This window comes from Erinaceus europaeus, chromosome 9 (assembly GCF_950295315.1).
Source record: "Erinaceus europaeus chromosome 9, mEriEur2.1, whole genome shotgun sequence".
Taxonomy (NCBI): domain Eukaryota; kingdom Metazoa; phylum Chordata; class Mammalia; order Eulipotyphla; family Erinaceidae; genus Erinaceus; species Erinaceus europaeus.
The window spans coordinates 71,964,575-71,977,997 of NC_080170.1; the positions used below are offsets into that span (position 1 = coordinate 71,964,575).

The following is a 13,423-nucleotide window of genomic DNA, read 5'->3' on the forward strand; positions in this document are numbered from 1 at the left end:
GCAAATGACAATATGTGCACTTTACCGAGCATACCAGCATCAAGCCCTGTTTTCAAAAAATAAATAATAAGTAATATGTCAGAAAAAGTAATAATGTTTAAGACAAGATTTCACACTGAGCAGGGAAACAGTGTCAGGATAGAGGTGGGGGGATGGCTTGGGAGGAGATGTGGAGAAGGCCTTCTGGGAGTTCCAGGAGGGCTGGAATGTGATGATGTCATCGAGCCTTCTATCCCAACTGTCATCCTGAGCTTCGACTGGGGACAGGTGAGAGAGGTGGTACCTGAGCAGAGGATTGATCGTGTCAGACAATGGGAAACATTTGTTGCTCTAAAGGTATGTTCATCAGATTCTCTGAACACTGTTGCTACTAAGGTGCCAGTTAGCTTTTCTTCAAAGTACTTTCCAGCCACTGTTAACTCAGCTGCTCCGGGTGATCACACAGTTCGCACATGGGACTTGAGGTTGTGTTTTTTCCACTGTACTTTGGTTCCATCTCTCAAGCTCATTTCCTTAACAGTTTCCTACTTTAAGAAAAAAATTATAACTCATGTGGCCCACTCCCTCATATCACATCAGGACTGTTAATTAAGTAGAAGTGTGGTGACATTTTACCTTTGTGTATTTTTAGCCTGGCTAATTCATACTTGATTCAGTTACTAATGTCATAAACTGATACTGAATCAAGAATGGTTAGAAAGGTTTTAGAAAGGTTCATGGGAGGCCCTCCAAACAAGGTGGATACCTATCACTGCAGTCAAAATATCTTTGTTATACTCTTTCTGCTCTGGGTGTGTGTAAGATAATATGGTGGTTTCTGTAAGAGATGACTATCAGTATCAGATGGGTCTGTAGTTGGATTCAGTCTGTAATAAAAGGCTACAGTCATGGTCAACTGCTATAAAGTGTAGCACAGTTTTCAGTATTTACTCATCGAAGTTTGACTTAGATGGTGTTGTAGGTTGGTTTTTCCAAGAAAGCCACAGACTATGCCCAACCTCTTTCCAACCAAGAGGAGAGGATGGATCCTTCTCCACCAGCACCTGAGTTCACACTGTTAACCAATCAAGGACCTCCACTTAACGTGTGTCAAGTCAGGGAAAGCTCACTAAGGGGTTCTTGAGCAGTGTCCCCAGCAACTGACAGGTTCAGAACTGCCAGTTCCCTCATAGTTCTTCTGTGTCCTCCTAGGTGCGTGCAGGGTCCTGCCACAGCAGTCATCACCAGTTCTGGTAAGTTCAGCTTTCTTTCAAAGTAGTGTTATTTTTCTTTCATCTATGTATTTTTTTAAAAATTAGTTATATAATGATTTAGAAGGTTGAAAGATAATAGGATACAAGAGTGTAATGTCACACTGCACCTATCACCAAAGTTTTGGGTTCTCCCCACCCAGATAACCTGCATAATTCTTTTTTGTGAGTATTTGAAATTTATTTTTACAGAAAACCAATAAAGATTTTTCTTTTTATAATTTTTATTTATAAAAAGTAAACACTGACAAAATACGTAGGATAAGAGAGGCAGTTTGAACACTCCCTCTTTATAAGTTCTTGTTTTTCTTTTTTTTTTTTTTTTCATGTGTATACTGCCTTTTCACCGATTGTGGTTAAGTTCAGATTTATTTCAGAGATAAATGGTGTTTTTTTTTCTTTCATCTATGTATTTTTTATTTATTTTCTCTTTTGTTGTCCTTGTTGTTTTTCATTGTTGATGTAGTTATTATTGTTATTGATGTTGTCATTGTTAGATAGGACAGAGAGAAATGGAGAGAGGAGAGGAAGAAAGAGAGGGGCAGAGAAAGATAGACACCTGCAGACCTGCTTCACCGCTTGTGAAGGGACTCCCCTGCAGGTAGGGAGCCGGGGGCTCGAACCAGGATCCTTATGCCGACCTTATGCTTTGAGCCACCTGCGCTTAACCCACTGAGATACAGTCCGACTCCCTCATCTATGTATTTTTTTTTAAATAGTTATTTAATGATTTAGAAGGTTATAAGATTATAGGATATAAAATTGTACTGTCACATGGCACCCATCACCAAAGTTTTATATTCTCCCCATCCATTACCTGCATAATTCTTATTTTTGAATATTTGAAATTTATTTTAACAGAAAACAATAAAGGTTATTTTTTAATAATTATTTATAAAAAGGAATCACTGACAAACGGCATAGGATAAAAGACTTTGAACACTCCCTCTTTATAAGTTCAAGATTTTCTTTTTTTTTAAATGTGTGTACTAAATATTCACCTATTGTGGTAAGTTCAACTTTATTTCAGAGAGAAATTGTGTTTTTTCTTTCATTTATGTAATTTTTTAAAAAATAGTTATTTAATGATTTAGCAAGTAATAAGATTATAGGATACAGGAGTGTAATGCCACACTGCACTCATGACCAAAGATTGGTGTTCTCCCCACCCAGAGAACCTGCACAATTCTTTTTTTTTGATATTTGAAATTTTATTTTAACAGAAAAGCAATAAAGATTTTTTGTTTTTGTAATTTTTATTTTATTTAACTGACAAAAATCACAGCGTAAGAGAGGGAGTTTGAACCATCTCTCTTTATAAGTTCATGTTTTCCTTATCTTTCTTACTTTTTTTTATGTGAATACTGCCTTTTTACTCACTGTAGTAAGTTCAACTTTATTTCAGAGAGATATGGTATTTGTTTCATTCACCTGTATATTTTCTAAAATATTAGTTGTTTAATGATTTAGTTAAAATATAGTTATCTAATAATTTACATGAATACTGCATATTCATCCATTGTGGTAAGTTCAGCTTTATTTCAGAGAGAAATGGTGTTTTTTTTTTCTTTTGCATATGTATTTGTTTTAAAAAATAGTTATTTAGTGATTTAGAAAGTTATAAGATTATAGAATATAGGAGTATAATGTCACACTGCACCCATCACCAAAGTTTTGTGTCCTCCCCACTCATATAACCTGCATGATTCTTTTTTTTGAATATTTGAAATTTTATTTTAACAGGAAAGCAATATTTTTTTTCTTTTTATAATTTTTATTTATAAAAAGGAAAGAGTGACAGAAATCATAAGGTAAAAGAGGCAGTTTTAACACGCCTTTTATAAGTTTATGTTTTTCTTTTCTTTTTCTGTTTTCATATTTATACTGCATATTCACACATTGTGGTGTACAACTTTATTTCAGAGACATATGGTCTTTTTTCATTCATATATGTATTTTCTAAAAAATAGTTACTTAATGATTTTATTAAAAATAGTTATTTCATGATAAGTAAGTATGAGTACTGCATATTCACCTATTGTAGTAAGTTCAGTTTTATTTCAGAGAGAAATGATGTTTTTTCTTTTGTCTACATATTTTTAAAGAAAATAGTTATTTAATGATTTAGAATGATATGATTATAGGATATAGGAGTGTAATGTCACACTGCACCCATCACCAAAGTTTTGTGTTCTGCCTACTCAAATAGCCTGCATCATTGTTTTATCAAGATTTTTTCCTTTTGGTATTTTTTATTTACATAAAGGAGACACTGACAAAAGCCATAGGCTAAGAGAGGCAATTTGAACACTCCCTCTTTCTCAGTTCATGGTTTTATTTACTTTTTTTCATATATATACTGCACATTCACCCATTGTGATAAATTTAGCTTTATTTCAGAGAGAAATTTGTGTTTTTTTCTTTCATCTATGTATTTTTTTTTATTTAAGAAAGTATTAATTAACAAAACCATAGGGTAGGAGGGGTACAATTCCACACAATTCCCACCACCCATTCTCCATATCCCACCCCCTCCCCTGATAGCTTTCCCATTCTCTATCCCTCTGGGAGCATGGACCCAGGGTCATTGTGGGTTGCAGAAGGTAACACTTCCTCATCTATGTATTTTTTAAAAGAATTAGTTAATGATTTAGAAGGTTATATGATTATAGTAAATAGGAGTGCAACTGCTCCCAACACCAAAGCTTTGTGTTCTCCCCAACCAGATAACCTGCATAATTCTTTTTTTTGAATATTTGAAATTTTATTTAAACATAAAACCAATAAAGATTTTCCTTTTTATAATTTTTTATTTATAAAAAGAAAATACTGACAAAAACCATAGGATAAGAGAGGCAGTTTGAACACTCCCTCTTTATCAGTTCATGTTTTTCTTTCTTTTTTTATGTGTATACTGCCTATTCACCACTGTGGTAAATTTAGCTTTATATCAGAGAGAAATGTTGTTTTTCTCTTTCATCTCTATATATTTTAAATAATTATTAATGATTTAGAAGATTATAAAGATTATAGAAATTAGTGTAATGCCACACTGCTCCCATCACCAAAGCTTTGTGCTCTCCCAACCCAGATAAACTGCATAAATTTTTTTTTATGGATATTTGAAATTTTATTTTAACAGGAAAGCAATAAAAATTTTTCTTTTTATAATTTTTATTTATAAAAAGGAAACACTGACAAAAGCCATAGGATAAGAGACAGTCTGATCACTCCCTCTTTATAAATTCATGTTTTTCTTTTCTTTTTCTTTTTTTTTTCTTTCATGTGTATACTGCATATTCACCCATTGTGTTCAGTTCAGCTTTATGTCAGAGAGAATAGTTGTTTTTTTTAAATTTATCTATGTGTTTTCTTTAAAAAAGTAGTTATTTAATGATTTTGTTAAAATAGTTATTTAATGATTAGTATGAATACTGCATATTCACTCATTGCAGAAATTTCAACTTTATTTCAGAGAGAAATGATGTTTTTTCTTTTGTCTATGTATTTTTTTGAAAAATAGTTATTTAATGATTTAGAAGGTTATAAGATTTAGAAGGTTATATAGATAGGATATAAGAGTGTAATTTCACACTGCACCCATCACCAAAGTTTTGTGCTCTGCCCACCCAGATAACCTGCATAATTCTTTTTTTTTGAGTACTTGAAATTTTATTTTAGTAAAAAACAAATACATATTTTTTCTTTTAATAATTTTTATTTATAAAAAGGAAACACTCACAAACACCATAGGTAAAGAGAGGCAGTTTGAACACTCCCTCTTTATCAGTTCATGTTTTTCTTTTCTTTTTTTCATGCATATTCACACATTGTGGTAAATTTAGCTTTAGTTCAGAGAAATGGTGTTTTTTTCTTTCATCTATGTATTTTTTAGATTATAAGATTATAGGAATTAGGTGTAATTAATTTTTATATATAAAAAGGAAACACTGACAAAAGCCATAGGATAAGAGAGGCAGTTTGAACACTCCCTCTTTATCAGTTCATGTTTTTTTTTTTTTTTCATGTGTATACTGCCTTTTCATCCATTGTGCTAAGGTCCCTTTTATTTCAGAGAGAAATGGTGTTTTTTTCTTTCCTCTTTGTATTTTATTAAATAATTAGTTATTTAATGATTTAGAAGGTTATAAGATTATAGGAAATAGGAGTGTAATGTCACACTGCTCCTATCACCAAAGCTTTGTGTTCTTCCCACCCAGACAACCTGCATAATTCTTTCTTTCTGAGTAATTGAAATTTTATTTTAACAGGAAACCAATAAAGTTTTTTTCTTTTTATAATTTTTATTTATAAAAAGGAAACACTGACAAAAACCATAGGATAAAAGAGACAGTTTGAATACTCCCTCTTTATAAATTCATTTCTTCTTTCTTTTTTTTTTTTTCATGTGTATACTGCATATTCACCCATTGTGGTAAGTTCAGGTTTATTTGAGAAAAACTGTTTTTTTTTCTTTCATCTATGTATTTTTTTAAATTAGTGATTTAATGATTTAGAAGGTTATAAGATTTGAAAGGACATATGTTTCTAGGAATTCTCCCATTTCATCCAGATTCTCTAGCTTGGTGGCATATAGTTCTTCATTGAAGTTTCACATAATTTTCTGAATTTCTGTGATGTTATTTGTGATATCTCCTCTATTGTTTACAATTCTATTTATTTATTTGTGGTCTGTCTTGGGGTTTTCAATCTTGTTAATTTTTTCAAAGAACCAATATTTGGCTTCATTGATCTTTTGTACAATTCTCTTATTTTCGATGTTGTTTATTTCTGCTCTAATTTTAGTTATTTCCGTTCTGCTGGTTGCTTTAGGGTTCTTTTGTTCCTCTCCTGCTTACTGCACCTTAAGGTGTGCAGTAAGGTCATTTATTTGAGCTTTTTCTTATTCTTTAATATGTGATTGTATGGCTATGAGTTTCTCTTTCAATACTGCTTTAGCTGTGCCCCAAAGATTTTCATAGCTTGTGTCTTTATTTTCATTTGTTTCCAGGAACATTTGAATTTCTTGCTTGAGTGCCTCTCTGACCCAGTGGTTCTTAAGCAGCATGTTGTTGAGTTTTCAAAATCTGTGACTTTTAGTAATTTTCAGTTTGTTGTTGAATGTTAGTTTTACTCCACTGTGGTCTGAGAAGATAATTGGGATGATTTCAATGCTCTTGAATTTGTTGATACTATTTTTGTGGCCTGACTTGTGGTCTATCCTTGAGGATGTGCTGTGCAGATTTTAAAAGAAGGTATATTCCTCTTTTGGGGGGTGAAGAACTCTGAAAATGTCCAGAGGTCTAGTCCGTCTATCTCTTCATTGAATTTTCTTGTTTCTTTGTTGATTCTTTGCTTTGTTGATCTAAGTGTCAGAGTGGGGTTTTAAAGTATCCCACTATTATTGTATTGATGTATGTTTGTAGTTCTTTCAGTAATGTTTGATATACTTAGATGGTTCCTCATTGGGTAGATAGATATTAATAATTGTTAAATCTTCTTGGTTGACTGATCCTCTAATAATTATGTAATGTCCTTGCCTATCTTTTATTACTTTATTTAATTTAAAGTCTATGGTGTCAGAGATGAGTATAGCTGTTCCTGCCTTTTTTTATGGTCCATTATCCTGCATGATAGTTTTCCATCCTTTCAATTTGTCTGTTTGTCTTGTTGGGTCAGGTGGGATTCTTGCAAGCAGAAATTTTATTTTTAAGAGGAAAGCAAGAAAGATTTTTCTTTCTATAATTTTTATTTATAAGAAGGAAACACTGACAAAAACCATAGGATAAGAGAGGCAGTATGAATGTACTCTCTTTATAAATTCATGTTTTTTTTTTTTTAAAGAAAGGATTAATTAACAAAACCACAGGGTAGGAGGGGTACAACTCCACACAATTCCCACCACCCAATCTCTATATCCCACCCCCTCCCCTGATAGCGTTCCCATTCTCTATCCTTCTGGGAGCATGAACCCAGGGTCATTGTGGGTTGCAGAAGGTAGAAGGTCTGGCTTCTGTAATTGCTTCCCCGCTGAACATGGGCGTTGACTGGTCGGTCCATACTCCCAGTCTTCCTCTCTCTTTCCCTAGTAGGGTGTGTCTCTGGGGAAGCGGAGCTCCAGGACAAATTGGTGGGGTCTTCAATCCAGGGAAGCCTTGCCAGCATCCTGATGGCATCTGGAACCTGGTGAATGAAAAGAGAGTTAACATACGAAGCCAAACAAATTGTTGAGCAATCATGGACCCAAAGCTTGGAATAGTGGAGAGGAAGTGTTAGGGAGGTACTCACTGCAAACGCTAGTGTACTTCTGCTTTCAGGTATATATTTTGCAATAGTTTATGGATACGTGTGAACATAAGCTCTCTCTCACAGAAACTGGTGTATATCTAGGTTATGGGACATTGTTAGAAAGTGTATTTGATATGCGGACTCTCTCAAAAGCCTAGACCAAGTAGATTAGAAGCATACAATAGCACAGCTATATACAAGATACTGGATAATGAACAGCAAACCATAACAAAAGGACTTTTCAAAGTTAACCCAATTACCAAATAATGTGATGATAACATTAACTATCGATTGTCTTTTTGAACACTAAGACAGCAGGAACCTCACATCTCCACTATAGAGCCCCTACTTCCCCCAGTCCTGGAACCCTTGGATAGGGCCCACTTTCCCATATGCCTCTCCCAATCCATACCAAATAATATTGCATCCACCAGTCACAACCTAACCAATGCAACGATTGCCACCTCAACATGCTTCACCTCAGACTGTGTCCAGTGACTTCACGTGTGGAATGACAACCCTTCAGCTTCATTACTCAGGTATATATTTTGCAGTAGTTTATGGATACGTGTGAACATATGCTCTCTCTCACAGAAACTGGTGTATATCTAGCTTTTGGGACTTTGTTAGAAAGTGAACCACCTGAGATGAAATTAGAGTATACTATGAAAGGAAAGGTCTCACCCAAGTAATGAAGCTGAAGGGTTGTCATCCCACACGTGAAGTCTCTGGACACAGTCTGAAAAGATGATGTAGAAAGAAAAAATAAAAGACAAAAAAAAGATAATGCAATTGAAAAACAGTATTAAGCAAATTAAAATAAAATCTACCTCGATCTTCAACATAGATAACCTATATATATATATATATATATATATATATATATCTCCAATTCTTTCACATACCTATTTAATTCAAAAATGTGATTATACTGAACATGCTGTTTGGTTGCATACTTTTTCACTTAGTGGCATGGAAACTATTCATAAAAATTCCTCACGTCAAAAAATTAGTGATTTAATGATTTAGACTGTTATAAGATTATAGAATATAGGAGTGTAATGTCACACTGCACCCATCACCAAAGTTTTGTGTTCTCCCTACCCAGATAACTTATATCATTCTTTCATTTTTTGAGTATTTTAAATTTTATTTTAGCAGGAAACCCATAAAGATTTTTTCTTTTTATAATTTTTATTTATAAAAAGGAAACACTGACAAAAGCCATAGGATAAGAGAGGCAGTATGAACACTCCACCTTTATAAGTTCATGTTTTTATTTCTTTTTTTCATGTGTATACTGCCTTTCTGGGGGATTTTTTAAATTTTTATTATTGGTTTAGTAATGATTAACAAGACTGTATAATAACAGGGGCACAATTCCATACACTTCCCACCACCAGATTTCTGTATCCCATCCCCTCCATTAGAAGCTTCCCTATTTTTTAATAGTTTTTATTTACAAAAAGGAAACACTGACAAAAGCCATAGGAAAGAGGGGTGCAACCCCACACAATTCCCACCACTAGAATTCCCTTCCGCTGGTAGCTTTACTATTCTTTATCCCACTGGTAGCATGGACCAAAGGACATTCTGGGGTGCTGAAAGTGGAAGGTCTGGCTTCTATAATTTAGTTCATGTTTTTCAATGTCATATCTCACAAATAGCTGAGACCATCTGGCAGTTGGCTTGAACCTCCCTGCCTCACAATATCCTGTCCTTCCTTCATAAATTATTTTACTGGGAAGATTATGGTTTACAGGACAGTTGTTGAAATATAAGTACAGTTCATATGACCTTGTAATAGGTGTCTGCACACCACTCCCTAAACTTATAGATTTAATTTCAGAACCAAGTACAAATAGGGAAAATTCACGATGCAGCTTGAACTGGGTGTGGAGTATTACACAAAAGCACAGTTCTCTGGGAAAGGAAGAAATGAGGGGGGTAGAGAGGGTATTAGATACTCAGTGCATGATAATGAAAATTTAGGTGATGGGTTCTTTACCTTTTATTTATTTATTTATTTATTTATTTATTTATTTATTTATTTTTGACATCCCATTATTCCTTTAGGGACTATTCGTCCGTTTATATTATACTATATATGTGAATACAAATGTGTATTATGTCTATATTCTTTTAAGAATATTAATGATTTGATATTGATTTACAAAATTCCAAGATAATAGGTGTTAAATTATACACCTTTCCCACCACAAGAGTTCCATGTCAATGGGCTGTTATTTCTGTCTATTTATATTTATATATTTTTTCCTATTTTTAATATGATCCAGCTTTATCTTTCTATGTCACACCTACTACTTCCAAGTGTCTTTCCTTCTCTCCCTCTCTCTCTCTCTTTCTCTCTCTCTCCAGCACCTAATGGAATTGGAGTTCAGAGACCTTTGGTTATATTTTCTTACCATTTATACCTCTGGGGTTATGTATGGACCAAAAATTTTTATAGGGTACAGAAGGTGAAAGGTCTGGGTTTTTTAACTGAGGCAACCAATTTTAATTATGATGAATAATGGTTACAGGATTATAACATTACAGGATATAGTTTCATATTGCACCCACCACCAAAGTTCTGTGACCCGGTCTCCCCAGGAGAGTCAGATAGTCATCATAGTTCTCAGAGTCTTAGAGACACTTTTGCTTACTTCTGGATTTTATTTGTGAGTTGATATGTATTTGTTCTCTAGATTGCACATGTGAAGCCATCCAGTAATTATCTTTCATCTCTGCTCATATTGCTAAGCATAGTGACATCCAGTTCCATCAATTTTGTCCCAAGGGACACAATATCATATTGTTGATTTTAGGGCGGTATTCCATGAAGTATATATTGTATGAGAACAACAACAGCTACGACTACTGCTGCTGCTACTACTTCTCTTCCTCCTCATCCTCTTTTCTTTTATGCATCTTTACTTTTGTGTCCAGGTTTGTTGTTGGAGCTCAAATCCACTGCTCCTGGAGGCCTTTTTAAAAAATTTTATTGGATACGAAATAGAGAGGGAGAGAGAGGGATAGAGAGGGAGAGAGACACAGAGACACCTGAAGACTTACTTCACTTGCTTGTGAACTGACCCCCCCACCCCCAGCAGGTGGCTAGTCAGGCACTTGAACTGGATCCTTGTGTGAGTCCTTTTTTTTGTACTATGTGCACCACCTCCTGGCCCCCACGTTTGTTCTTTTCCTTTCTTTTTTTTTCTTTTTTACTAGATTTTTTCCCCTTTTTTACTAGCTCAGCTCTGGCTTATGGTGGTACAGGAGATTGAACCTGTGACTTTGGACCCTCAGGCATGAGAATTATGTTTGCATAACCATTATGCTGTCCACCCTACACCTACCTTACCCCATAACTTCTTTTTAAAAATTTTTATTTATAAAAAGGAAACACTGACAAAACAATAAGATAAGAGAGGTGCAACTCCACACAATTCCCACCATCAGAACTCTGTATCCCATCCCCTCCCCTGATGGCTTTCCTATTCTTTATCCCTCTGGGAGTATGGACCCAGGGTCATTATGGGGTGCAGAAGGTGGAAGGTCTGACTTCTGTAATTGCTTCCCCACAGAACATGGGTTTGGGTGTTGATAGGACGATTCTGGGGAAAGAGGTCTCCAGGACACATCAGTAGAGTCGTCTGCCAAAGGAATTCCAATTGGTATCATGATAACATCTGGAACCTGGTTGCTGAAAAAGAGTTAAGCTATAAAGCAGAACAAATTGTTGACCAATCATAAACCTTAAGGCTGTAATAGTACAGATGAAGATTGGGGGCTCTCCATTTTGTAGATAGTTAGTAGACCTGTTTTAGTTACATTCTGAAGGGCTCATGACTACTCATTTGTTTTTTTCTTTTTTCTTTTTTCCCTGAGCTTGACATCTGATATGCACGTGGATCCAAGTTATTGTCTGGAGAGATGATGTCATGACTCATCCCATAAGTTCTTTATCCAGTCATTTGTTGATGGAATTTAGGCTGTTTCCACTTTCGCTGCTGTGAATAATACAATTATGAACATAGGGGAGCATATGTCCCTTCAAGTTAGTGTTTGCATGTCCTTTGGATCATTCAAAAGAGTGGTATTGTTGGGTTAAAATGTTTGGGTTTGCTTAAGGACTAACCATACAGTCTTCCACAGGGGATGCACCAGTTTGCATTCCCACCAACAATGTATCAGAATCCCTCCTCCCTTTTTTCTTCTCTCTCTTTCTTTCTTTTCCTCTTTATTTCTTTATTTTTCTCTTTCTTTTTTTTTACCTCTAGGGTTATCACTTACATTATGAATTCACTGCTCCTGGTGGCCATTTTTCCCATTTATTTACTTATTTATTTTATTGATCATATTGCTCTGTCCATTTTTTCCTTTTTCCAATGCCTGTGCTTCTTTTGTGGCAGTTGTTTGTGTTTCCAATTCTATTCTACCACTGATGAACTCATTTAGAGTTGAAGTTTTTTTTTTTTTTTTTCTGTAGGACTCTTTTTCATAATTCTTACAGTCAAGATTTGTTTCTGCATGTTTGGGACAGTTTTAATTTTTCCTCTATAATGAAAACTAATTTAGCATGGTAGAGTATTTGTGGCTGGTGATCTTTATCTTTTAGTACAGTGAATATCATTCCATTCTCTTATTCCTAATGTTTGTGGCGAGAAATATGGGGGTTCTGCCTTTGTATGTCAAATTCTTTTTTCCTCTTGTGGCCTGCATTAGCTTTTCTTAGTCTTTGCTTTTGGTTCATTTTTCAGTGTTGTGTCCTGGTGAGGTCATTTTAAATTAAAAGTCCTGTGTGTTTACTGAGCTTCCTCTTATGTTTATATTTTTAGTATTTCTCAGCTTTGCAAAATTACTGCTCTGACTTCTTTGTACATGATCTCTGCTCCTTTCTTCTTTTCATCTTTAGATATTCTAGTAACTTTGGCTTTTTTTTTCTGATGGAGTCCACTGCTTAATACAGAATTTCTTCATTTTTCATAAGACTTTCCTCTACAAAATGCTTGCACTAAGAGAGTGTGGTGATTTTATCTTTTAACCTGGATATTCTCTTCCTAAAAATTATTCTATTTCCTAGGTATCCTGTGTAATCCCTAAAGCCCTCTAGAACATTCTTCACGTCATGTAACTCTATTCAAAGTTTTCTCTGTAAATTTTGTAGCTCTTTCATGAAATGTTCTCTAAGATTGTGTATTTGTGTTTATATGTGATGCTTGGAGTCCACTTATTTATTTTTTAAAATTTTATTACTTTTATTTATTTATTTATTGAATAGAGACAGCCAGTAATTGAGAGGGAAAGCGGTGATAGAGAGGGAGAGAGACAGAGAAACACCTGCAACCCTGCTTCACCATTTGTGAAGCTTTCCCCCTGCAGGTAGGGACCAGGGGCTTGAACTTGGGTCCTTGAGCACTGTATCATGTGCGCTCCACCAGGTGTACCACCACCCAGCCCCAAGTCTTGGATTGCCTTAATAGTGTTTTCTGAGATCAAACTCAGACATTTTTTTCAAATCTTTTTGTCCATGTTTTGCTTAAATGTGGCATTTGCTGTTTACCCAGCAGATAACGCTGTTTCTCTTTTTTTGATTATGTCTTTGTGGGTTGAGCATCTATCATAGTCACTTGTGTGGTTTTAGAAAGTGAGTTTTTATTGCCTTGTTCCATATTTTATCTTGGGCTCTCATAGCCCATTTCCACCATATGAATAGGTACACAGCTTTTTATTCTGGTGAGTAACCTACTGTCCTCTGCAACTTGGACTAGTCCAGTGAGTTCTTCCCTGTGACTCAGAATAGTGCCAGCTTCCAAGTGTCAGTTCCTAGCTCAAAGTGTTTATGCAGGGCCTCCCTCCCCAATTCTGTACAGTATACACAC

The 13,423-nt window shown here is 34.9% G+C and overlaps 1 protein-coding gene across 4 annotated transcripts in view; it reads left to right on the forward strand.

Annotated features, from left to right (window-relative positions):
* Window positions 1-271: 271 nt before the first annotated feature.
* LOC132540451 (uncharacterized) overlaps window positions 272-13,423 on the forward strand; it is a 53,596-nt gene continuing 40,444 nt past the window's right edge. For all 4 annotated transcript variants that reach the window (XM_060198184.1, XM_060198183.1, XM_060198186.1 and 1 more), the window contains exons 1-2: window positions 272-336; window positions 1,192-1,232. In XM_060198184.1, coding sequence (XP_060054167.1) covers window positions 312-336; window positions 1,192-1,232 — 66 coding nt within the window. In that variant the 5' untranslated portion in view covers window positions 272-311. The remainder of the gene's footprint in view (window positions 337-1,191; window positions 1,233-13,423) is intronic.